We start from the raw sequence: 25924 nt of genomic DNA, 5'->3' as shown, positions 1-25924 counted from the left end.
ATGAAGTCTGCTTGGTTTTATTTTAAATTGATCTGTTTCATAAGAATCTCCGTTATATCTTCTTTTGTAACATTGCTTAGGAGTAACTCTGTAAATTTTTCCTTGACTCCTGATGTGCCTTGTCCTTAATGGATGCCTAAAATTACTTTGTTCTATGTTATACTTTGTTTTCAGTTTTGTTGTTTGTAAGAAGTGTTTGTAGCAGCTTGATAAATCACTTTGCTGCTTGAATATAGACAAAATTGTTGGGAAAACAGTTTGTATTGCTGACCGGAGCAGTTACACTCTGGGGGGATCATGCACTGGGAAGCCCCTCCACCAGAGATACCAGGAATACACACTTTTCTCCTGCTGCAATTTATTCTGGAAGAGAAATGTGTCCTTTTTAGTGGGATTCTGACCTCCAAACATCTTTTCAGTTCTTGCCAGCAGCAGCTCCCTGCTACCGGGGTTCCTGTAACACGGCAAAGGTTCGACCACATGAAGAGGTTGTTTGATGAGTATGTGAGAAGCAGGACCCTGCAGAACTGGAAGTTTTGGATTGTATCCTTTTATACCAGCCTGATGAACTTGGGCTTTGGTACTGGTACTTTTAGAGCCAAGAGCTTGAGATTCTGATGCTGTGACTTTAAGCCAAGTTACTTAAATAACAAATGTCCTCAGTTTTCATCCACATCTGCATGTGGATATGGATTCTTGCAGGACTTGTTCACCTCAAAGTGTGGGAGATAACTGGAAAGTAAAATGCAATGCAGAGGCAGGGTTTTCTTGCTAGGTTACTGTACTGCAAGAAATCTTCTGTGGACTCTTAACTGCAGCTCTGGCTGTCTTCTGGGAAATGTAAATAGACAATAGCAAAGATTTCAGGGGAAAAAAATTACAGTTACTGAAGCTGTTCAAAAACTTGCACATTCCCCTTTCCTTTTTCCCCCTTCAGGTCAGTGTGGAGGAATTTTGCAAAGTATAGTGAATATCACTAGGAGCTAAGGTTCAATTTTTTTCCTTAGTGTTACAGATTTGAAAGTACAATTTTTGAAATGTTGCAGTCCCTCTGGCAGTTGAAGTCCATTTAGAAATCCAGTGTTTTCTCTGTCATAGCCTTTCCTGTAGAATGTTTGGAACTCCCCCTTTGTTGTCTCCCTTGACATTTGATGGTCTGCAGTTCAGCATTATTATTAAGCCATTGTTTGAGTCCTTCAATGGGATGGTTTCCACAACAAGTTTTAAGGATCTGAACGAAACTGCACTGGCCTGGTTGGATCAGCACTGTACTCTTCCTATTCTGAGACCAAGTAAGTGAAGTTCCATCCAGAAGCTCTTCCAGATCATAGAAAGTGTAATATAATAGCATTTTTTAAAAGTCAGAGGATGACAAAGAAAGCACATGATGCTGAATGTGACTTTTGCTTCCTTTTTGTTAGCTCACTGAAAAAATAAGAGCCTCTTCTGACTGTGAAGACAGAAAAAAAAATGTTGAATATACCAGAATTTAAACAGTCTAACTACATTTAAATTTCAAAAGCTTGGCTCTAGTTGGCTGTGTGATTTATCTGGTAGTGAGGGAAGACCTCTGAGATTTGTATTCAGCTTTGGAGTGACCTTCTGTTTGGGCATCATTGCTTATTCTTTCCCTCTTGCCATTCAGCAAGTATTTAACTTACATTTATAAGTGTCACGAGGTGCTCTCTTTTGTAGCAGAAAGATCAGTCAGACTAATGGTTTCTCTTGATGCTTTTCCTGGGTTTGTTTTTTGTAGTGGTGCTGAACACCCTTCGGCACCTGAGCAGGACCACCTCGATCCTGACGGACCCGTCGCAGCTGCCAGAGCAGGCCCGGGAGGCCGTGATGAAGGTGAACAAGAGAGCTGGGGAGACCTAACAACCAAAGACCCTGAGGTGCTTGTCCCAGGGGTGGGGAACCTGCCAGGCCCCACCTGCCCAGGCTCCTCCAGTCGGTGCACTTTAGAAAGGATTCTCTCCATCACCTGAGACATTGTTCAGGGCACCTGGCCCTGCCTTCCGAAGAGGTGCAGGTGATGCAGCGTTGTCAGAATGTTTTGGTTCCTCTCCAGTGCTGTGCTGTGCTCCGTCAAGTGAGAAAAACCACCGAGCTCAGGTAAACTCAGCAGGTTTGAGCCCTGCAGGCAGCAATAGATCTCCATCAATGCATCTGTACGCAACTAAGAGATTTCTATGAAACACCCTCAGTTCTCTGAAGTGTAAATCCTGTACACCAAGGAACGTGCTCTTCAAGGGGAAAAAATACTTTTGATTTCATGAAGCAAAATACGCTTTTTATTTTGTTTTCTGGTATTCAGTTCCATTTGTTTTACTTGAATATTGAAAATTGTTAAACAGGATCATACGAAAAACCAAAGGAGAAGAAAAATCTGTCAGTGATGTCAACTCATGGCAAAAATACTTAGAATTAAAATCTCAGGCTGTGTTTTGTGTATTTTTATTTGAATGAGTGTATCATTGCTTTTGATCAGTTTCAAGACGTGCTTTATTTTCTAGTAAATAAAATAGCTGATTTTTTTTTTTTTTTTTTAATTTAGCCATTGCAGGGGAGTGGCAGGCCGTGCCGTAAGTGCAAGAAAGCAGTTTTAGATTGTATAAATTCTGCAATTAGGATAAAGATATGACTTTTATACCAGTTTAATCAACAAACTGGTTTTTTGCAATCTGCACAGTTCAGCTGCCATCCTCACAAAATGTGCACATATAAAACACACCCGTAGGTAAATGTAATAGCACTTCAGAAACAAGAATTGAGTTTGTGATGCTAAAAAATTGGCTTTTTTATTATCTCAGAAGCTGTATCAAACCACACAGACTTGCGGTCAGTTCTTTGCTTGTCTTTTTTGCTTCTTCTTTTTGCCTTCTGTCTGAAAAACCTGAAGGACTTTGCTGAGCCTGGTCTATATGGGAAGATTATGTTCAACATGAATTAGAAAACTTGTAAAAATAAGTTTAAAACTCAAAATACTGCATAACATTTTTGTGTGAGAGTTTCAGCATGTACTGTCCTCTGCTGCAGGTAAACTGAGTCCCATTCCAGCAGTGATTGTTCATCCTGAGATAGCACTGGGATGTTCATTCTAGCTGATTGTTCATAGTCTAGGATGGTCCCATGACCCTTGTAATTCCACTCACAACTTGATCCTGATTGTTCAGAGCTATGCAAATGGTGGAAATGCTTCCCCTGAGCAGTTTTCTTCCCGTTCCAAGAGCAGGCTGGAGGTGATGTGCAGCCTCTCACAGTGGGAAAATGAGGAGTAGTTGGAACACTTGGGGGTTGCACACACTGAAATGGGCTCAGTAGGTTCTCCTGGGGGAAAGGAGCTTTTCTCAGTTTTGTCCCAGTCTCCTCCACTTGGTGGGTCAAAGTTTGAAAGGAAACAATAGACCTGGGAGTAGGACTGAGTACAGGGGGTAGGTTTGTTCTTGTTTCTCCATTGTTGTGAGTTTTTGCAGCTAATGGCTTTCCTTGCAGAGTTCCTTCTGTGTGAGCAGCACTGTAGCAAGGAGAAGGCACAAAAGGTGAGCCCCAGGGCCCTCTCCCTGCATGGAGGAACCGGGGGCTGAAGGGGAAGGCAGAATGGCATGTTTTGTACCAACACACCTTCCTGTAGCTGTGCAGGCAGAGGGGGAGATGCTTTTCTTTTTTTTTTTTTTTTTTTTACAGTAGATTGGACATATAATTTGAAGTTCATGGCACATGTGAAAACCTGTGTCCCTGTGATAGAAGCAACAAAATTCCAAGTCTCAGCCAAGGAATGGTGTGCAAAGGTTGTTATAGTAATTAAATAGTGAGTAGATTCTTTGGAGGGATCCATTCCTAGGTCTTTCATAATGTTGTAATCAGTTAAACAATATACTTTCGGGTGCATCTGGGTAAGAAGTGTTGAATAAGTAAATCCTTTTTTAAATCAGTGCTTTCAATCCTCCCGTTTTTATCACTGGTTGTGAATTTGACTCCAGTAAAATCATTTTACGCTGTGATGAGCTGGAGATGTCCCTCCCGGCCTTTCCTCGGTGGGCCGATCTCACTGTTCGTGTGTTAAAAACGTCTGGGTTTCTAGCAAGAGAGCAGAAGGCATATTGTCCAAGAACTGGTGTTTTTGCTGACCTTTTCAGATGAACAGATCCTGTAATGCCTCCCCTGCCATGTGGTCTCCTGCTTGTCAGCAGTGATGGTGTGTGATTTTTACCATTTCTGGTATCGATGACGTGGGAGTTCCGTCCCAAGAAGCCCAGTGCAGTACAATCATACTTCAGGGCCCAGGGAAATTGGACAGCTGAAACCCTAACATCCATATCTCACTGAATGGACTAGAAACTGAAAGCAACCTTAAAGGAATAGGAAGGGGTAATTTAACTGAACTGCCAAAAATTTTGTCCATTCACAGTTTTTCTGTGGGTGTGGATGGAAAATGTATCAATCTGATTGCACCGTGAGCTGGTTACAACTGGGGGGGAGTGCTTGTTTAACAAATTGTGGTGCAGAAATAAAGCACTATTAAGCAACTGCAAATCTTAAAGAGAAAAGAATTCAATATTGCTTACTTAGGCAAGAGTGTAGGAGGGAGGAAAGGAAAAGTGAAAAGATACTTTCCATGTAGTGCAATTACCAGAAATGATGTGACTGCTCTTTGAAGCAGTGATTCAACATATTCTTGTCACCCTGTTATTGCAGATCAGAATTCTTTTCTTTTATCAGTCAGCCTTATGAGGAAAGTGATTTCACTTCGTTTGGAAACACGGGAGGAAAAAAGCTGGTTTATGTCTCACATCTGAACAAGTAGAACCAGTAAAGATTGGTATGGAAAGAGATAGACCACGTATGTATTAGTTCCTGCATAGTTTTCCACTTTGATTTGTGTTTAAACACCTTAGTCTGTCTTTCTTACCCACTGAGGAGTTTTATTACTTTATTTTTTTCAGTTTGGTAACACTTTCTCCCCTGATTTAAGCGCTCTGATTTCCTCAGTGTCACCAAAGTAAGTAAGCCAAACACACAGTGCCTATAAATCTGCACAGAACTGCAGGTGCTGCACGTCTGCTGGTGCTAAACTTTTGGAGAACCCCCATGTAATTGAATACAAGTTGTATTCCATCAAATCCAATGTATTTCACTCAGTAAAGGAGTGGCTAAATAACTTATTTATGGCCTGTGATATGCACAAGGTCAAACTGGGATTGTCTACTGGTTCCTTCTGACCTTGAATTGTATTAATTGGTATACTGTAGATGGCCCCACCCCAAACACAAGTTCTGGAGAACTTGGGCATTATCTGGTGTAGTTATTAGCTGTTACTGCAGTTATTGGCCTCCTTTTAGCAGGAGGAGTAAGGGGTGAAAGTCCAGGAGCAAACTAGAATTGAAGGAATTACTGAGGAGTGGGATCAGAGACAAGTGCACACTTCACTGTGACAGTCTGATCTCTGCACAAAACCAAAGGATTCTTGGTTAATACCATTTGACCTGACTGGAATGCTCTTCCCTGCTTTTCTAGTCCCCTGTGGAAGGCTTCCTTGAAGGGGGGCCTACTAGAATGTTTCCATCTGTGCCTTAGACCTTGGTGTTGTGTATGCATTTGATTAATCATAAGTCATACATTGTTCCCCCTACAATGATGCTCTGTGGAAAATTGAGCAAATGGAGGAAGTGGGGCTTCCCTGGCCTTTTAGAGGATTTTATCTATGTGGCATTACTGTGACCCTTTCAGACTGAGGTTGTGAGTAACTTCGTCTGTGTGTGGAAAAAATTACATCTTTCCTGCTGAATCCACTGCCCTCCACTGCCATGTGCAGGAGCACCTGTGCACACAAGGACGTAACCTCTGCTATGACAAACCCAGGAAACAGGCAAGGGCTTAAACCTCTAAATCTGAACTGGCTTGAAAAGACAAAGGGCTGTCAAAGGTATTGAAAAACTGCATCCCTTTGTATCTTCAGGTTTTTTTACATTCCTTTGTGTGTGTGTTTGTGTTCACATGTGGTAGAAGTGACAGGGACAGGTAAATTTAGTTGTGTTTGCTTTTAAAGCCCAAAACTCCTGAAAAGCAGTTTGAGAACAGGACAGGGAAGGTCACTGCAGAAACGTTCAGTAAGATAATGCTTTTGTAGTACAAATTATTTGAATGCTATTTCATTCTCTCAGTTTTCTGGAGTGGATAATTCTTGATGTTGCCAGCTAGAAGGTACTGCTGAAAATAGAATGGGTTTTTTCACTGTTTTCACATTTTCCTTTCTTCTTCTTTTTTTTTTTTTTTTTTTTTTTTTTTTTTTTTTTTTTTTTTTTGTTCCTTTCCACCTTTATTGCATGGAAAACTACCAAAAATCAAAAGGCTGATGACATCCAGTTTAAGTTCTTTAGGGATTCAGTTACACCAGTCTGGAGGACTATGGACAATTGTTGATAACTTTAAGAAGTTTTTTAAATTAGGTGAGACATCAGGAGTTTTTCTATTACTCCCTAATTTATACACTTGAGTGTCAGAGGAGATTATTTGTTTTGGGGTTTTTTTTCTTTTATAGGACCCCAATATTTTTCCTACAACATCAGTTAAAGTTCTAGTTTTCTTTTGTTTCATTCTTGGTTGGATTTTCTTCTCATTTACTGTGCTAGAGCAGAAGTGGTAGAACCAAACTATAGCTCTGTCTGTAAAACTTGAGTTCTTCAGTTGCAATTACAGTAACTTCAGTTACAAAGAAACACACCTTAGGTAATATTAATGGCATTAATTTCTAGCCATTGTCTGAACTTTTCCACCATGAATAAGGCTTTCAATCAAAAGATATCAATGTTATGAGCAAGCCTTTTAACAATACAATGAATAAATAGCTCGTTTTCTTCTTCTAATCTTGTATTTAAATGTGTTTTAAGTGAATGGAATTCATTCTTGTTAAGAAAAAAAGGAAAAAAATCTTGAAGGTATGAGGACTTCAGGTTGTGCTCTTGCTTTGCTTAGGTTTCCTGTTCTGTTGCATGACAACTTCTGTTGTGCTGTTGATATGTAGCACTTTTCAGTAGGTCTGTTAAATTGTGCAATGCATTTTTTTATATTTACAACCAAAACAATAAAGGATATTTTTTGGAAGAAACTGGTTGTAATGCCTTTATTTTCTAACTGGAAGTGGGGAAATGGTAAGTAGAATTGTTCCTGGACCAGGGCTAGCACTTAGCATCCTTTTTGCACCTCTAAAAGGTGACAAGAGCTCATAATGAGCAGTGCTGGGGTTACCTTTGGATCTGTGTGTTTGGCATTCCCAGAGCAGAGCTTGTATCCTCTCTATGGAGTTGCTGCACAACAGTGAGAGTGAGCTCGGGTGATGAAACTAAGCATAAAACTTTTTTTTTCTGTCTCTGCACTTCCTTCTAACAGACAGTAATTCCCAGGTAGCCCTGATATTTCTCCAAAACAGGTAAAATTAATGAAGCCTGAGGTGCTGCACCAATGTCTTGAGCCCTGATAGTCTTATTTTCTTGCAGGCTTGGATTTGAGTTTGACACACTGCCTGGACAGTGGATACTCTGCAGAGCAGCACTGAGATTGGATAACATGGTATTCACATGGAATTTATGTCAGTGTTAGGCACTGAGCTCTTAAGTCCATTTAAGAAAGGAAATTAATAAATCTGCCTTTAATGACTGGTTTTTGTTTTTCCCTGGTAGGACGCTCCAGCTCTCTGTGCTTCAGTTGTCACCTCCCTGGCATTTTGGATTTTCTTGCCTAGCGGAAGCAGCGTTGAGGCTCTAGTTGAAGTGAAAGGTAACAGAAGCGTGAAAAGAAGGATTTTATTTTAAAATTACCGCACAAGAGTTTGTGCTGGTTGATCTTACCCTTGTGATTGGTGCCTTTGACGTAGTATTTCTGATGAGAACTTCTGATGAGTCAGGCCTGCGGTTCCAGGAGGTACAGCAGTTTTTGAACTCTGCATTTAATTTTCAGAAATCACAAGCTTGATCTCACATAAAGCATTTTGGTGGGAGTGAAGAGCAGTGCTGTTTCAACAGTGATAAACCAACTCTTCAGCCTGCCTTCAATCTTGACCAAGCACTACAAATACCAGAGTTACTGCAGCGATGCTATCGAAGCTCTCTGGGAGGAAGCTGTGGCTGTACAGCACTGTTTCTGTACTTCTGATTTAGTGGTGATTTCAAGAGAGGCTGCTGTAACTTCAGCTGAGGTGGCGAGAGAGTTTGTGAAGTGGCTTCTTTTTGTGGCTGGTTCTGCTAATCTGTGAACACTGCCAAAAGAGGACCTATGCTTGCTCTGTGGAAATGATGCCAAATGAAATCACTGCTGTAAGGGAACTGGCCCTTCAGGGGGCAGACAGCTCAGGGCTCTCTTTATAGCTAAAAGAATGGAATGGAATGCTCACTAGACTTTTATTTATTTATTTTAACCTATATTTGCCCTTAGGAGCTCATCTCTGCCTATTCTCATCCCTGAGGACTTTCTCCAGGAGGTGGGTTGTTTGGGTGTTGGGGAATTCCCTGTGTGCAAACACAGAAGAGCCCCTGTTGTCATCCAGAGAGATGTTTAACATGTTCCTGTTTCAGAACAAGGTGTGTGTGTGTCATACAGCCAATGCCTTTCCACCACCAAATGGAAACAAACCCACGAAAGATGAGACTCATCACATCCCTGAGTCCTGCTGCTGCTGCCCTTCTGACACTCCTTACAGAGCCCATTTGTGGCTCCTCCATCCAAACTGTTCATTCCTCATGGGCCTCGAAAGCTTTGTTTTCAGTCGGGATAAATGGGGAACTGCTTGTCGGGAGATCTTTGCTGGTGACCAAATCATGATCACAGCAGAGATGCCCCTCGTGGTACAGGCCCAACTTGCAGCCCTCCAGGGCTGGGGAGGATTTATCTGAGCCCTGATGACCCTGCACCAGGAAAGCCACAGGGCTGCAGGTGTTCTCTCACTGTTCTGTCTGGGGCTGGCACCTTTTCCTCTAGGCAGTGACTGGTCTGAGTCTTCCCCCCTGGGGAAGAACAACTCTTCTTTTTCAGGTAGCTCTTCCCATGATGTGAGTTGGGGCAGAGCATCTGACTCACTTTGATATCTTGTTGGCACTGCTGAGAAAGCATTTCCCTTTCTAAGGACTGTTGAGCTATTTATACATTTAGAAGGTGAAACAAAAGTTGTGCATGGGAGAGGAAATGACAGGGAGTGGCCCTGTGTAATCCTCTGGTTCAGCCAGGCTTAAGTGGTTTGTGTCAGTCATTGGCAGTGGTGATGTTTAAGACCTCGGGTTGTGACTGTTTTCCTGCTCAGAGTGGCTTGCTGACCCCACCTGAAAAGGTCAGGCAGGTGTTGCTTCAGTCTTGGGGATAAGCACATCCCCAGGCAGTGATTTTTTTTTTTTTTTTTCCCAACCATTCTTCCTTTTCTATTAAAAATGAAGGAGATGAAGTTGGAATTTTACCTTCTGCATGTCACCACTATGTGACATCTCCACAGTTGTGTCTGGAATGGAGCCCATTTGGGAGGAATTCTTCCCCTGGCTCCAGCAAGGAGCTTGGTCCCTCTGTTCCTTTTGGGAAACTTGAGTGCTTTTCTAGGAGGCCCCCCCCCCCCCCCCCCCCCCGACTTTTGGGGACTGGCAGCAACTCCATTGATATCAAACCCACTTTTCCTGGAGAAGTCTGAGCAGAACAGGGCCAGTGCAAAATATATTGTAAAAAAGAATTAGTAAAAAGAGAATCCAGCAATATTTGTTTTATTTAATATTTTAATTAAATTCCAGCTTCTATCCACAGGCAACAATGGGAAATGAGTAAAACCTTTCATCTACTAAGCAGAAAATACATCCCTTTCAGTATTAAAATATAAGAGTTAAAAATATGAATAAATATATATATATATATAAACTAAATATATGCTTAAATAGATTTATAAAAATAGTTGTGTTGTATAAATTCATAAATAAAATTCAGTAGTAGAGAGAGAAGTGCAAAATCAGCCTGCTGGCAACCAACTTTTCTTTTGAAAAATAACTGCAAGATAAAAATATAAATAACATTAACATTACTGAAATTACACTTTCCCGTTTGCTTATATATGCCAGGGTTGGTTAATTAAACTACTTTGACTCACGTTAGTCCATCCTTATCTGCTATCACAAATAATACAGTATAAATACTTTAATAATAAATGCAATCAATAACACATTCATCCTTTAAATATTAAATTAAACTAGATGATATTCTCTATTATAGAGAAAAGCAAATACAATCAATGTTGATCCTGGCATCAGACTGATCCCATAAGCCCAGACAAGTCACATTTAACCAACTGCATTTAATCAGAGTACAGTTTTACTGCAGTTTGCATGATGTCTTGATACCTCTTTAAAAACCACCAGATGTAGGTCTTTCTGTCTGCCAGGCTCATGGCCTGGCCCTGGGGCGGGTCCTGGCCCTTGCAGGTGTAAAAGGCGGCGCCGTGGCTCAGCGTCGTGTTCAGCTGGTTGAGGTTGGCCGTGATGACGTCTTTGGGGCTCTCTTTGCAGAGCGTTTCCATGTCACTTCCCAGGGTTTTCAGAATGTTGTAGATGTCGTGCAAAACACAGCAATTTGCATGGAAGGCTGGACATGCGTGTATTTTCTTTGCCATGTCTCTGGCTTTGGAGCTGATCTCCTCAGGCTGAGGACGGAAGGTTGCAGAGACACACTTTTGCTGTGGGGAAGGAAGAGGAGAGAAAATTGTTAGTCCTTTGGTTTCCCCTTCTCATTTGTGTACCCATTTGTGGGGTTTTTGATTGTGGTTCAATCTGTATATTAACACCTCCACCCCTTTGATCAAGCAGGTATTGCACAGAGTATGCCCTGCTTGCCTTGGTTCTCAGCTTTTCTAAATCTTGGGTTCTGTCCTATGCCAGAGATCTGGTTTGGCCTGAGTGTATTTTCATCTGTTTCAGCAGAGATGGTTTGAATTTCAAGAATGACATTTCCTCTGAATTCAATGTTGATTTTTATCAACATACTCTTGGAAACGCAACCCCAGGAACTGAATTTTGAGGCATTGACACCAGGGTTCAATGAACAATTTATCATCTCCAAGGAAGGGATGGGTGAACAGGATTTTTGGCAGAAGTGCTCAAGCACTAGGGTCAGAATAAAGGGCAAAGCAATTCTTGCCATGTTTCCAGTGATCTGACTAAAGTCCTGCAAGAAGATGCCCAATGCTCAGAAGGAACACCGTGAATCAGGAAGATCCCAGCTTGCGATGAGCTGAGGCAAAGTCACCCAAGATTTCTGCAGCTGCCCTTGCCCCAACTGTGCCCTGAAATAACACAATGTAAATGCTTTCCTTCTTGCATGGAATACAGAGAAGAGCCTACTTTAGGTTCTAAACCAAATACTTATTTTCTGATGGTTTTTCTTGTGTTTTATAATAGTTCAAGAGATTTCTCCACAGACATAGACACAGCACATAGAAAATGGTGCACTTACATAGAATTCAAACAAGTCATGTGCTTGGTCTTCTATCACTGATGACATGGGCTGTATGTCGGTAGTGAAACTCTTCTGCCACTCTGCTGTACTCAATTTGCTTTCTGATGTCTTTGTTGGTGCTAAGGAGCCCAAAGGAACCATTAAACAGAAGAGGAAGATTGCAAACCTGTTGATCTCTGCGTTCAGGTGAAGAGAGGAAACCAAAAGGAAAGAATACAATGATTAGTCTCAGTCTTCTGCATAGTTTTTGCAAATCTTAATAGTTTTGTGCAGCATGATGCATTTTTAAAGCATATAGGCGTGAAGCTAAAGATGAACATCAACCAGGGCAACCTTACAGCCTGTAGCAAGGTCAGTCATACCCACCTGCTCTGTGTTCCATGGTGGGCTTGGACAGCAGTGGCTTGGCTGGGAGCTGGTGTTGGAGTTGCTTCTGGAGCTTCTGCCTGCCTGGAGTGCTGTGGATGGGACCAGCCAGCCTGCATTTAAATGCTGTGGAGTCCTGCGTCACAGTAATTTTTTCTTTTTTTTTTTTTTGCCAGTGATAATTCGGGGCTTTTTCTTTTTCGAAGATTACATCAGATGCGTCTTCACTGATTGTGATCTAGGTGCAGTTTCAAACTGACATAGAGGGTGTCCTGTGTCATCTCTTTGACTAGGAGCTTGGGATACTTGTCTTGGCCATCCCATTTAAATCCTTGGGCTCTCCAAAATGTGGGATTTAGAACATAAACTCTTGTTTTATTTATAAACGTGGTTGGGAGCATGTTATTGCTACCCAAAGCCATTGCTTCTCCTTCAGAGTCAGTTTAAGAGTGGGCCACTGCAGGGAGTAAAAAAGGCTTGTGTGCAAGGTAGGTTAGGCCTCCAGTTCTATGTATAAATCCTTTTGCTGGATGCCTGTAAGACCCTGTTCCCAAGGGATGCTCAGGATACCCCCCTCCCCATCCCTGATGCCCATCTCTCCAACTCCCCTGAGGCTGTGTTCTGCTTCTAGTACCAAGTGCAGGAAATTCTCATACACACCAAAACAGAGAATAATTATCCCTAGGATTTGTAAGTATGAGGCTGTGATCAGAAGAGCAAAACTCCTGATGGCTTGGGACAGAAAGAGCAGAGGAAACCCCTATGGAAATACCTTTGTGACACAGACACACTTGTTCTTCCCACCTCTGCAGTTAGAGATGTGGCTGGAAGGTAGTCATAGCTCAAAGATGAGTATGTGTGAAGTCACCAGGAAACCTTCAAGGGTCAATATACTGGTGTCAAAATAATCAGTTCTGGCTTTCATGTGCAATAACCCTCTTTGAAAAGAAAAAGCTTGGTGTGTGAATGAACTCCTCTGGGACTGGTTCAAGGATTGTTCTCAGGACTGAACTGATTCCCAAGGCTTGAAATGGTAGTGGATATTTCCCCTGTAACATGGTGCACCAGGATCCCACCAGGCTGTAACTTCAGCCCTCAAGTCTGTGCTTGAAGCCACAGTAACAGAGTTTCCCAAAGTGAAGGTGGTTCTGCCATGGGCTGTGAGGGAGCCAAGCAGAGGGAAGGAGCCATCCCACCAGGAAGTCTTTCTTCTTGCACAACCCTTGTTCCCAGGTGCTTAATAATGCCAAGGAAGAGATGAGTTACCATGGCCTAGGGAAAGGACAGTTTTGGCAGACAGTTGTTTTCTTTGAAGGTTTTATTATTTGAGGGGGAGATGGAGACAGAGAGAAAGAGAAGATGTTTCTTTGTGCGTGGCATTCTTTAGGAGTGTCCCTACAAAGGGAGTGGTGGGTACAGATGGCTCCTTTCAGGCAGAAGGGTGGTCTTGGCGGGTTTCTTGTTTGGAAGCACCAAACCTGCAGAGATGCAGTTGGTCAGTGGCCCACAGGAAGATGCATGGAAGGTACATAAAAGATGCCATTGGGCACTGCCAGTCCCCTTCCAGCTCTCCCAGCTGGGCACAGCCAGGGAGGACTGGGATCTGGTCTTCCTCCAAGAGCAGGAATATCTCTTTGTGCAGCACTGAAGGCAATGGGGCCCAGTTATTTTAAATAGTGATGCAAATAAAAGCAGCAGCATTTTTACAGCTTTGCTTTTCCACAAAACACGGTTCAACCACTGGTGATGCTTTTTCTAAGACTTTCAGAAGACGTTACTTCATTTTTCTCCTGAGGACAGCACTTTACCTGATTACTCCACTCCAGGACATGCCATTATCTCATAGCCTGTGCATGCTCTGCACATCCTTTCCGGTCTGTACAGGACTGTGATAAGCTGCTGAGCTGATAAGGGAGCAGGTTGGCATCCGTCCTGTAAAACCCAACCTGAGAAGTTCAGCTTTCCACCACGTAACCATCAGACACCACAGTGCAACTGCAATTCATTTGGTGAAGTTCTGCTGACACATGATGCCCTGTCAGCTCTCTAAAGTGGAATTTGTAGCCATTGCCTCAACACCTATCGCTGGAAAAAGGAAATTAATCTCCATCTGTGGAGACCTGACACTGACCTGAGACACAGCTGTGGCTTTTGTTCCTAGACCTCACCTACTTTTTCCAAGTGTGGGAGCTGGTATTTTCAGCTGTGAGCTTGTTTTCTGATGGCCTTACATGGTTGTGTGACAGTGCCCTCCACGTAAAGTGGAGAGCTGGACTTTCAGAGCTGACTGAGACCCTGACGGGTTCCTCCCTGAAACCTGAGTGACACTCAGGCCGTAGATAAGGAAAATGCCAAATTCCATGCTACAGGTCCCCGGCCAGGGAAGAATGCTGATGCTGTATCCTGCAAGTGCAGCATGAGGCCGCCTGCTCTTTCCCTGGTGGGGAGCAGCCCCCAGAACACAGGGTAGACCCAGAAAACCAGGGATTTATTCCCAGCCTGGCAAGCTTGGTGCTGCCCTAGACTTGCTGCACGCTCTGCTTGGAGAGTTTGGTTCCATGGCATTCGCGTCAGCGCCATCTCCTAGCGACAGGGACGCAAGCCACTGAGCCAGGGGATTCCCTGCCAGGCTGGGGCTGGATGGCAGCACCCGGCAGCGTCTCGGCTGCTTTTCAGGAGTACCTGCGGCACCTGGGGCTGCAGGACTTCCCCTGCGGCCTCGGCAGCTGGGTAAGGGTCTGGGGGGGCACAGCCATGGGGTATGGCACGGGGCTGCCACTGCCTCTCCTCTCTCCCTGTCTGCAGAACAAATCCTGCCTCAATGCAGAGCCAGCAGGGCTGGAGGAGACCGTGCTGCCGGGAGAGGAGACCCCCGAGGTGCTGCTGGAGCTGCTGAGAGACCAGCACAGCCCCTGGGCCCTGCCCCACGACTGCAGCCCCCAGGACCGGCTCCTGCGGGAAGTGTCCGTGCTGGCACCTGAGCTCCTCCGCAGCTCCAGAGTCTTCCAGGTTGTCAAGTCCCTGCGGATACTCGACAAGGGAGTAAGTGCAGCTGCTGGTGCCCATAAAGCTGTAGGCCAGGAAACTGTGTCTTCCTGCTGTGAGGGAAAACATCCTGGAAGAATGACACCTTCCTCTCCTAGGGTCTTCCCAGGTGTTGCAGCTGGAACACCACAGCCTCCTCAAGACATTGTGCTAATCTGTGTTACATGGATGTCACGTGGATCAACGAGTGCCACAAGGTGCCTCAGGGACACATTGGCCAAACCTAGCTCTTTGCAGGTGGAGGAGGTGGATGAGGGTGTGCTGCGCTTCCAGCAGCTGGAGGAGCTCATTCTCAGTGCCAACCGCATCAGCAAAGTAACCTCGGCCCACCTGCCCCGGGCTCTGAAGGTGAGCGAGCAGGGCCTTGTGCAGGATGGGGCAGGAATTCCCATCTGGGAAAACAGTGAAAGCCAACCAGTCTGAGGGGGTGCCAGGAACAGCTCATTGCAAAGGTGTTTGTAGTTTCTTCTGTCCCGGGCAGGTCCTGGAGCTCTGCTGCAACGCTGTGCATGATCTGCAGGACCTGTGTGCTCGGCCACCGCCGGAGCTCCAGCACCTGGGGCTGGGGTACAACCGGCTATGTGGCCCTTCCCAGGAAAAGCACTTCACTGTGGATTTCTGGTAATGCCACAGGCTGAACATGGGCTGCTGAAAGGGAAATGGGCAGATGTGAGCAGGAGACCTCAAGCCACCGAGGTGGCCGTTGTTGGGAAATCACAGCCCTTCAGAAGGGTTTTTTCTTTGCTCTGTGTCCACTCTCTGTGCAGAGCAGTCTGTCTCTGCAGTCTTCTGTCTTATGCCCAGAGGTTGTCTTGGTCCTTGGCAAGGTGTGGAATGGGGGGATCACCAGGGGAACTGCCTTGACACCCTTGCCACCACAGTTCCCATTTCCCTGGGCAGCTTACTTTTTCCATGTCCTTCCCAAAGCCCCTGCTGGAAGTCTGGAAGGTTCTGAGGTGTAGGCTGCATCACCAAATGGTGCAGTGGGGTCGTCAGTGGAAGCTAAAGAAATGTTTTTGTGTTGTGGGGCAGACTGACAATGGACTGTATGGCTCAGGAATTTGGAATTGGCCTCCAGACTGGATTCTTCAGTTCAACCCAGTTTGTGCTGGGGAAACACAACTTTCGTTTCTGTTTTTGCCGCAGGGCAGTAGCTCTCTATCCTCATATGGGTGCTGGCTGCCTTACCTCCCTCCCTGGGTTCTCTCCTTAGGCCAAACCTCGTCTCCCTTGACCTGAGCTTTAACAGCCTCACGGACCTGCAGGGGCTGGTCTCCCAGCTGTCCACTCTGCAGAATCTCCGCATCCTGGTGCTCCAAGGGAACCCACTGGCTCTCATCCCCAGTTACAGAGGCTTCCTCATGGACAGCCTGCCCAAGCTGTCCATCCTTGATGACATCCACATACAGCCTGATGAGAGGCAGCAATTCCATGGTCTGGCGAGGCAGCCAGGTGAGCCCCTGCCTTTGAGGCTGCCCGTGCTGACCCTGTGATTCAGGAGCGGGGTTTTCATTGTGGTGGAGCTCTGTAATTACCATCGAGGTAGTTTCAGCCTTAGGGCCAAGAACAACCCATCCCAGTCCCAGCACTGCCTCAGTGTCCTGGCCTGCCTCAGCTTCATTTCCCAGACACCACCTGTTTTCAGACCATGTGTTTCCCTCTCGAGCTGTGGCAAGAGGAGCATCTCATCTGTACTTGGGAAGGTGCTCACATGGTGCTGCACTGTCTGCACACAGCGGTGCCACCTCCGTGGCACATCCCTGACTGGGATGAGAGGAGGAGGCTGGGACACTCGGGATGGGAAGCTTCTCTTGATGGTCCCTACTCAATGAGTTTATGTGCTGGATGTGCTTATTGGAGACTCAATTGTAGAAGGAACAGAGCAGTCAAGCCAGGAGGTGTTTGCATGGCTTTGGAGTGACCCCACGTGGCAGTGGTTTGTCACAGTTTTGCACAGGGTGGCACCGAGGCATGCCAGGAGGTGGAGGGACCTGGAGGTTTCTGCTTGCTCTGTTCCTTCCTCACTCTGAAGGGAACGTGCTGCAGCTTCATGGCAAGATTGTCTTTCTTTCAGAGCTGATCAGGAATGAAGGACGAGTGGTTGTGAGCATTGGGGAGATGAAGGGACTCCCCAATCCCAAAGCTTTTCAGCAGCTGAAGGTTGGCTCTGAGGGTCCAATGATCACCTACAGCTACCGTGTGACCTACGAGTTTGCAGAGAGAGAGGAGCTTGAGGACAGGAGCAGCCCTGAGGTTGGTGCTTGATTGTGTTCCTGGAAACAACCAGCATGGCAGGCCACAGCAGGGGGAACGGCATGGGCATCTCCAGGCTATGGGGTGATGGACATGGCATGGGTAGCAGCAGTGCTGGGGACAGGATTCCCATGTGGCTGCATCCAGCAGGACAAGACCCAGCTGCCCATGTTCCACATCCCTCTTGGGGAGCCCAGAGCTCTGCACATGGGAGTGCACTCACAGCCCCCCTCCTGCTGACTGGCAGACCCTTTCCCTGGCACTGATGTTCCTTCTTCCCATGAGGGTGGTCTGGGGTATAGGATTTTGGAGGCAGATCGGTCTCTGTTTCAGGTAACGCAAATTCACCAGAGTCCCACGGTGGCCACACTGGATGTGGACAGCTCTGCTCAGGACACAGGAGAAGCAAAGAGCCATCAGGAGTCTGCAGCCACAGAGGAGCCCAAGGCCCACTCTGGTAATGAGGAATTATAGATCCTCTGTCCCATCTCTCAGGGCAGGTTTATAGCTCTTCCTGGGATGTGGTGGCATCAGGATGTCCCTCACAGTATCAGCTGAGCTGTTTCTGGGACTGATGGATGATGACCTAGCACCAGCCGTGTCCTGGGGGTCCTTCTGTCCTGGGGAAAGAGAGGTCTCCTCTGAACTTTTCTGTGTCCCTATAGCAAAGGTGTTTGCCACCCCTGGACAGCCCTGGGCAGACACAATCGACTTCAGCTACAGGAAGGAACACGTTGCCAAGGACTTGATGGGGCTGAAGTCCTACCTGGAGGCTGGAACCATTGTCTCTGTTGTGGAGGAGAAGGTGAGGGTGTGGCAGAGCTGGATGAAGGGGGAAGAGCTGCTGGGAGCTGCTGTGGAGCCAGGGGTATCACGTTCCCTCTGGGAGGCAGGCTAGGATGGCAGTGACCCTGAGCCAGCTCCTCTCCGGGCAGGTGCTCTCATGGCCTGTGGATGCTGATGCAGAAGAAAACGCTGCCACAAATAAGAAGGAAGGACAGGAGCTGAAGAAGGACAGTGCAAAGGTAGGGTGCTGGGAGAAAACAATGACCAAATTACATCTGAGTTGCAAAAACAGTGATGGGAGAATGAGGATCCTTCTCCTGGATCAGTTTAGTGTGTCAGAGAGTCACCCCCAAAACCAGACCTCTCCCAAAGTCCCCCTTTGCTATGGGGGGAAGGCAGCAGCTGTTGATACACACCTTGGCCAGGATGCAGTGGTGGGCAAGGGGCTGGGTTGGGGTTGCTTCTCTCTGATAAAGGGACCCCAACCCTCTGCTGAGACCTGTCCCTGTGTCCTGCACCGTCCTGTGTCCAAGGACAAGCAGAAAAAGAAGAAGCAGCCATGTGAATTCCACAGTGACCCTCCTATTCGGAGCATTCTGGGCACAAGGAGGGTGACCTTGAAGACCCTGCTGGCCACCGAGAACATGGTGGCAGCTGTGTGTGAGTTTGGGATCCTAATCCCTCAGAAACCACCAGAACCTCCAGCTGTGGAGGAGAAGGTAAGGAGCGTGTCCCAGGGTGAGGCTGCAGGCTGGGGTTCAGTATAACCACCATCCATCACTGCTGGTGTGGTTATTTAAGGCTGATATTAGCAAGCAGTACTGCTACTTTTTCTGGGCCTAGGAAAATAGATGAGTCTATTTTTCCATTCAAGAATGTGAAAGCAGCCACTCGTGCTTCCTCTGGTGCTCTCTCTCAGCATGGCAGCACATACCAGCTGTACCAACTTCCTATTTCCTGGATTCTCTTCTCTTAGCAGCCACTCTGCTGTGCTCCTGCTCCCCCTCACCTCTTTCCTCTGTCCCTGAAATCCCGGTGACAGCACCCAGATGGTGACAGCTGTCACAGGACTGAATGAGGGCATTGAGTTTCAACACAGCCTTACTGTGGAAACATCTCTCTCCACAGGAGGTGAAAAAAGGCACAGACAAGAGCAAAACACCCAAAGCAGTGAAAGGAGCTCAGGCCAGCCGGAAAACCGCGACGTCTCCCAAAGGTGACAGAGGCTGGAGCTGGCAGGGCAGAGGGTGGTGTGTGTGAGAGAGAGCAAACAGGAGCAGGGCCTGGCCACCCTGCCAGCTCCAGGAGCAGGGACTTACTCACATCCTGAGCCTCAGGCTGTGAATACAGACATTGACTGCAGCGCTGTCAGGATAGACAGCCTGGAGACCGTGTGAGTCGGTGTCTGCACAAGCACCGAGGGTGGGCTGCCGACTGCCCTGGGAGACACACACCTACAGCACTCTGTGCCAGGGGAGAAGGGCAAAGCAGACTTTTGGGTGAGAAAAGTGCTGCCCACTGTGTCGGCTGCCAAATGTGGGCGGTGGCGTGGGCGGGCAGCTGAGGAAGGGCTGCCTGGGATGCATAATGAGCTCCTCATCCATTGCCAAATCGCATCTGAAAGCACTTTGCAGAGGGGATTATTGTTCTCTCTGGTTTGGAGATGAGATGCACAGAGAGCCCCAGGTCCCCCAGCCAGCCCATGGCAGGGCTAGGAACAGATCCCAGTCTGCTGTCACCCAGGAAGAGACCACCCCGACCCCACCGGCTGTGTCCCCTGCCTCCCCAGTGCGGAGCTCAGGGCTGCTCAGCCAGCAGTGTTGCTTAATCTGCCAGAAACAAACCTCGCCCTGCCTCTTGCAGGTTATTTTTCCAACAATCTTGGTTTTGACTGCAAAAATAGCAGTGCCAGCACGTCGGAGGGGTAATGCAAGAGCAGGGGGAAGTGGGAGAGGGAAGGGGTGGCCAAACAATGCTGAAAAGCTGCTCATGGGTCAAGGAGGGCATGGAGAGGGCCAGGCCTCCCAGCACCACTCAGGGCTACCAAAGGAGCCTTGTTTTCCTGCTCTGGCATTAGATTTAAGAGTGCAATTAACCCACAGAGCTCCAGGCTGCTTTCCTGTGCCTAGTCACCCACAGCAAGGTCCCCATCTGTGGGGAGGCTCTCAGAGCTCTGCAGTCCTTGGCTGTGTCTGCATTCAGGGAAGCCTGTGGCCTCTTCCAGTGACCTGAAAAGAAGAAAATTGCCTGAATTGCTGTCCCCCACAAAAAGATGTGTATTTCCAATCTACACTCAGCCTGTTGCTAAAGCAGGCAGTTGCTGTCAAACAGCTCAACTTCAGCCGTGGTTGTTTCTTCCTTCCTTTCTACCCCAGTGTGGGGTCAGTGCATGCAGGAGGTTTCCTTCAGCTTGAGCAAGGGTAAAGGTGCTGTTGTGTGCACAGAAACGCCGCTGTTGCAGGAAACCCAGAGCAATTAGAGATTCATGCTTAATTTGGTGTCCCCATGTATCTGTGCAGGTGGGGGCTGGCTCGGCCACACCGGGAGGCCACTGCGTGCATATTTCAAAGCATGAGTGCAAAATTCACCATGCCTAAAAATGAGCTGCCCCACAGCTCGCTACAGCCAGTGTCCCATGGCCGTGACTCATAAGAACACCTCAGTTGTGGCTTTTGGGGGTACTGCTTGAGCCCTGCTGAGTGCAGTGTCTGCACATCCTGCCTACCCTGAGAGGCACCAGCTGCTGTGGGGCTGTCTGACACTTGCTCATCACCTGGGGACCACGCACCTCCTTGGAGCTGTGAAAGTGGCCATGTCCCAGGGGACAGGGGATGGCTCCCAGCCGTGTGTCCAGCGAGGCTGTGCAGGGACCGGCACTCTCACAGCCGGGATCTGAGGCTGATTTGCATCCCTCAGTCAGCAAATGCACACAAATAATAAGTCCTCTCAGAGGAATTGGGATTGCTTCCAGACAGCTCAAAGAGGAAAGGCAGTGAGCTTTGTCGCAAGTGAACCATTTGCCCAGACATTGAAGGATGTCTTCAGAAGTAGTTTCACGTAGGTCTCATTTTACCCCACATTTGATTTCCCAGGATCCTTGAAATAATTTATTTCTGCATTTTCTTTTGCCCTAGGGCAATTTCACAACAAAAAGCAAGGTTGCACCCAGGTCAGTTGCCAGCCTAAAGATGCATTTTGGGTTTCTTATCCAAAGTCATATTCAAATAGATTTCCCTCGAGGCCCAGTCAGTGCTGACACCCTTGCACACTGCTGCTTTTAGGATGATTTACTCTCTCAAGACAGTGACAAATGTACTTCTTTCCACAGGAAAAGGAAAAAACAAAGACACCGCTGAAGTGGCGGAGGGTCAAGAGCTCCAGCCCGTACTGCTGACGGTTCAGTTCCAGATGCAGCTGCTTCGGTGGCCCTTGGCAGCCAGCACCCAGAGCCAGGAGAATGTGGCCGTGGCAGTGGGAAACACTCAGTGATGTGTCCGTAGCAGAAGCGTGAGTGGAAATAAACCGCACGGGAACGCTGCGTGGAGCCTGATTTAGCCGAATCGCCAGAGCTGGGAGATGCCCTGGGACTCCTCGTGGTCTGGGGCTGGTGCTGAGCTTCTGCAGGAGCTGGAGCGGGCAGGGGGTGTTGGGTGGGTGTGCGGGGTGTAAGGTGGATGGGCCGTGCCTGGGACAGGCTGCCACGGTGCCGGTACCAGCCCCTCGCATCCTCCCCCCGCGGGCGGGGCGCAGAAGCTGCGGGGCGGGGTCGGGGGCAGCTCCCGGTAAATCGCGGCGCCGGCGGCAGCTCCCGGTGACTTGTGGAGGAGGCTGTCCCGCAGAGCGGAGCCGGGGTTTTGCTGTGTGGGGGTCACCGTGGAGCGGCGGCTCCAGCCCGGTTTGCGCGCCCCGGCGGGGCCGGGGGCTCCGGACCGTCCTTACCGGCAGCACCGCGTCCTGGTGAGAACCGGGGGAAGCACCGAGAAACCTCCCACCTGGGAGGGAACGGCTCGTCTTCATTTGCCCGCCCGGGGCCGGTCCTGCACCGGAGGCTGTCATGTATCCCAGGATTAAAAGCTTCGTGCTTTACACCTTCTCAGTCACGCTGCTGGCCTGTGTGTTCTACATGAAGAAGGAGGCGAAGTTGGCAGCATCATCAGCAGAGCAGAAAGTGGATGTAGCAGATCACAGACTGCTGCCTTCGGTTCTGGACAGCGCTGGGCACAGCAAGTGTTTGCCGAACTTGACCTTTGCCAATTCTTCTCTCACCCTCCCGGAGCCTCACCGTGTGTTCTTAACCTACAAGCACTGCAGGAACTTCTCAGTCCTGCTGAGGCCTTCCAACTGTAGCAAAGAGATGTTCCTCCTGCTGGCCATCAAGTCTTCCCCCATCAATGTGGAGCGGCGCGTGGCCATCAGGAATACATGGGGGAAGGAGGTCTCCATCGGGGGCAGGCGCATCAGGCTGGTGTTCCTCCTAGGGCGCTCCGAGGCCAAAATCCAGGTGCAGCCCCTGCACCAGCTGCTGGCTTACGAGAGCCAGGAGTTTGATGACATCTTGCAGTGGGATTTTGTTGACGACTTTTTCAACCTGACCCTCAAGGAGCTGCATTTCCTCCGCTGGTTCACGGAGGACTGCCTGCACGCCAGGTTCGTGCTGAAGGGTGATGATGATGTGTTTGTCAACACTTACAACATCGTTGAGTTCCTCAGGGAGCTGGACCCTGAACAGGATCTCTTTGTTGGGGACGTGATCGCCAATGCCCGGCCCATCAGGAACACCAAGGTCAAATACTTTATTCCAGAGCCCATGTATGGAGCCACCTTCTATCCTCTCTATGCAGGAGGAGGGGGCTATGTGATGTCTAGGCAGACAGTACATCGCCTCCAGAGCACTGCAGAGGACACGGAGCTCTTCCCCATAGATGATGTGTTTGTGGGAATGTGTCTGGCAAAGATGTCAGTGACCCCAAAGAACCACGCTGGCTTTAAGACTTTCGGGATCCAGAGACCTTTCAATCCTTTTGATCCGTGCTTGTACAAAGAGCTGATGGTTGTGCACAGACTGAACCCAACGGAGATGTGGATCATGTGGACGCTGGTGAAGGATGACAGCATTAAGTGTGCAGTGTCGGTGACACACAGCTACAGGAGGGGCTGGAAAAGGAGCTACTGATGAGTCCAGCAGGATTGTGGCTGGTGACAGGGTACCTAAACTAAAAATCAGGTTGTGGTAGAAACGTGTCCATTACTAACAGACTGCACTGGAGCCGTCGGAGTTTGCTTTGCAGTGAGTGTTTTTCTGTCGGGGGTTACTTGAAGCAGTTGAATTGGCACGGGGTGGGGGTGTGGCTGTGTGAGACATGGCACCGGGGACTCGGCTCCTCCCGGCTAGATTGTGCCAGGGGAAGTCACAAGTGCCACCTGCACTGGTGTCTGACCACCGGCCGAAGTCAGTCTCATGTGGGGCAGCCAGCAATGACTAATGAGTGACAGAGCATTTGAAATGTACTTGAAGGGGTGGAAGAAAGGCCAGTATGTCCTGCTGGGTCTGCTGTCCCAGGGCAGCAACCCCACAGCTCCTACTAGACAGCAGGAGAAAGGGAGTGGAGTGGGGACGGAAAAGCTTCAAAAAGATACGGCCTTAACACAGCAATGATGATGATCTGAAGGACTGGGCTCTGCCTCCAGCCCTTTGCCTTTTACAGAAGTTCACTACAGGCTTACATGCACTGGACACTTTTGCACAAACACTTTCTGATCTGGCTTGAGAGGAGCAATGTGTCTTGAGTAATCATGGTAGGAAGAGTGGCTGTAGCTTCCCATGTTGTGTGGGAGGTGTTTGGTTTTTTGTTGTTGTTGTTGTAATGTTGTGTATAAATAAAATAGTTTTGAAAAGTATTTTCATGGGAATATTCTTAGGTCTCCTGAAAGCTAAGAGCCAGGGAAGGCTGAGAATCTGATGCTGGGTATTTACATTAAAGAGGATAATGTTATGTGGAAATGGATACTTGCCACTTCCTTTTCTTTGGGCAGCTGCTGTTTTCTGCCCTGTCCAGACAAGATGTATTGACACAAAAGTGATTAATCTGAATGTGCTGGAATTGCTAGTTTGAGAAAAGATCAAATACAGAGCTAAGCTTTGGTAGTACTTTTGTGAAGCTTATCAGTGTCAGGGTGTCTTGCTGCTAGAGCAGAAGCTGTGGGTGAGCAGGAAATAGCCTGGAAGCCTTAGGAAAAAAAAGCAAATGAGTAAAGAGGAAGTGTGTGATTAGAGAAAATAGAGCTCTTTGTGCTGTGCTGTTGTAACTGCTGTCTCTGGTGCCAGCTGCCCAGCATCCATCCCCCACCAGATGGGAGCTGGAGCCTTCAGAGGTGCCCGGGAAGTGCTGCCAGGAGGTTATTTTTTATCCTATAGACAGGGACACCCCGAGAGCAGGGGTGTGGGAGCTCTCAGGGCTGCACAGGCTGCAGGACTGCTGGCAGAATGTGCTCCCTCAGCCCTCTGGAGCACCTGGAGTAGCTCTGGCTGAGCCCCAGGGCTAACTCAGGCTCTTGGGGCAGAAGGTGCCACCTCACAGGAGCTGGTTTTGTGCCAGATGTGAGTAGGGGTTTGTCTCAAAGAATTGGTGGGCGTCCATCCGCAGTGTGGTCTTTTGCAAGCTGCTGTGTTTTCTGCTACAGCTCCAACAGGGATTAATTAACTGTAGCTGAGAAAGTGACTGTGTGTAGTTTCAGGTGTGTTGGCTTTGTAAACAAGGCCGAGTGTCAGCAGCAGACCCCATGTTCTGGGCACTGCTGCTGGTCCTGGAGAGGAGACTGGGCAGAGCGGGCACCGTGGTGCCCTGTGAGCTGCTGTGCCAGCACTTTTGTGATCCACTCAATGATTCCCAATGCAAACTCAGGAGCACAGAGCATGATGTCATGTCTGTTGTGGGCTTAGGTGCATGGGCTAATCCCCAACTGGCAGCTCTCACTTCCTAACAAAGGTGAGGGACTCTCTTCTGCCCCATTTTGGAGGTGAATTGGAGCCGTTTGTGCTCCTCACCCCCACTTTGGCTTGACTGGACTGACTGGTTGGTTCCAGTCACGTCAGGCTGGATGTGTGTGGGAACAGCTGTTGGGAAGAAAACACAGGACATGCAGTGAAATGAGAAGTGGGGTCACAGCAGGGCTGGGAACAAGGGGAAAAGGGACTTTCCTGGCTTTGCAGGCTCCTGGCAGTGCCATGCAAACATCTGAGTAGAGTTACTGTGGCATCCTGAAAGGTACACAACTTGTTTGTGCACTCAGGTCAGGGGTTTGGCAGATGTTCTGCAACTGCACAAGGCATCAAATGAGAGCAGTTGTGGTTAGAGGTTGATCTGAGGGTGCGTTTGGCTCCTGAGGGCTTGGCTGTGCCACCACTCAAGTAATCCTCTCATCATAGTGGTTTTTTCCCTAATGCTCCAGCCCAAAGCTGTGTTTGGCACAGGAGACACTGGCAGTTCCCTGAGAGCTGAATTCCAGACTGTGCTATCCTCCTTGGATACAGCAGCACCAGTGAGGAGCAAGGAAAGATTGTTTGTTAATTTTTTTTTACTACTTAATCTATAAATGAACAGTGCTGTGCACCTGAGGTTGCATTTGTTCCAAAGGCAGCCAACATGAGACACAATTTATGCTGCAGGTGAGAAAATTCCTGGTGAGGCACAACTCAATTTAGTAACAGCAACCTTGACACAGATGCAGTGCATCAGATGCTAATTGGTGGTGAAAAACCTTTGATTAGTGTGTTTTCTTACACAACCTGGCAGACGGGGATTAACTGCTTCCAAACATCAGTGATAAAGTTCTAGTGGATGCTGTTCTACAAAGCAAATTTCACAACAGCTGTCAGGTTAGGAAATGAACACAGTGAAAGACACCTGTGGTATTGAAGCCTGCAGTGAAACATTAAGCTTGCGAAAGAAATGATGAAGATAATTTCCTGAAACTTGCACTGGGAAGCATTCAAATGTAA

At 47.8% G+C, this 25924-nt stretch overlaps 3 protein-coding genes across 7 annotated transcripts in view; all 3 read left to right on the top strand.

The window, feature by feature from the left end:
• The window catches only part of MLXIP (MLX interacting protein), a 45523-nt gene extending 38415 nt beyond the window's left edge, over positions 1 to 7108 (top strand). For 2 of the 3 annotated variants that reach the window (XM_032127717.1, XM_032127716.1), the window contains 3 exons: positions 420 to 543; positions 1163 to 1292; positions 1757 to 7108. In XM_032127717.1, coding sequence (XP_031983608.1) covers positions 420 to 543; positions 1163 to 1292; positions 1757 to 1878 — 376 coding nt within the window. In that variant the 3' untranslated portion in view covers positions 1879 to 7108. Of the gene's footprint in view, positions 1 to 419; positions 544 to 1162; positions 1293 to 1756 lie in introns of those variants that run through there. The other variant, XR_004243623.1, reaches the window with a different exon arrangement.
• Positions 7109 to 9913: 2805 nt separating this feature from the next.
• LRRC43 (leucine rich repeat containing 43) lies at positions 9914 to 21542 on the top strand. 3 transcript variants are annotated; one of them, XM_032128123.1, is made up of 12 exons: positions 9914 to 14571; positions 14647 to 14883; positions 15124 to 15234; positions 15368 to 15507; positions 16100 to 16338; positions 16961 to 17139; positions 17473 to 17596; positions 17805 to 17944; positions 18075 to 18164; positions 18459 to 18644; positions 19054 to 19141; positions 21254 to 21542. In XM_032128123.1, the coding sequence occupies exons 1-12, from the start codon at positions 14482 to 14484 to the stop codon at positions 21412 to 21414; spliced, it is 1785 nt and encodes a 594-aa protein (XP_031984014.1). In that variant the 5' UTR covers positions 9914 to 14481; the 3' UTR covers positions 21415 to 21542. The 3 variants fall into 3 exon arrangements, with proteins under 3 accessions (XP_031984014.1, XP_031984011.1, XP_031984012.1); XM_032128120.1 differs by having other exon boundaries at positions 9914 to 15234; XM_032128121.1 differs by lacking the exon at positions 18459 to 18644 and having other exon boundaries at positions 9914 to 15234.
• A 135-nt stretch (positions 21543 to 21677) lies between these two features.
• B3GNT4 (UDP-GlcNAc:betaGal beta-1,3-N-acetylglucosaminyltransferase 4) lies at positions 21678 to 23823 on the top strand. Its single transcript, XM_032128124.1, has one exon. It carries the CDS (start codon positions 21980 to 21982, stop codon positions 23096 to 23098), a length of 1119 nt encoding a protein of 372 aa, XP_031984015.1. The 5' UTR covers positions 21678 to 21979; the 3' UTR covers positions 23099 to 23823.
• Positions 23824 to 25924: the final 2101 nt, after the last annotated feature.

The sequence above is a fragment of the Corvus moneduloides genome, chromosome 18, assembly GCF_009650955.1.
Source record: "Corvus moneduloides isolate bCorMon1 chromosome 18, bCorMon1.pri, whole genome shotgun sequence".
In the NCBI taxonomy this organism is placed as follows: Eukaryota; Metazoa; Chordata; class Aves; order Passeriformes; family Corvidae; genus Corvus; species Corvus moneduloides.
Note: the sequence above shows the minus strand (reverse complement) of the source record. Positions and strands in the feature narration are given on the sequence as shown.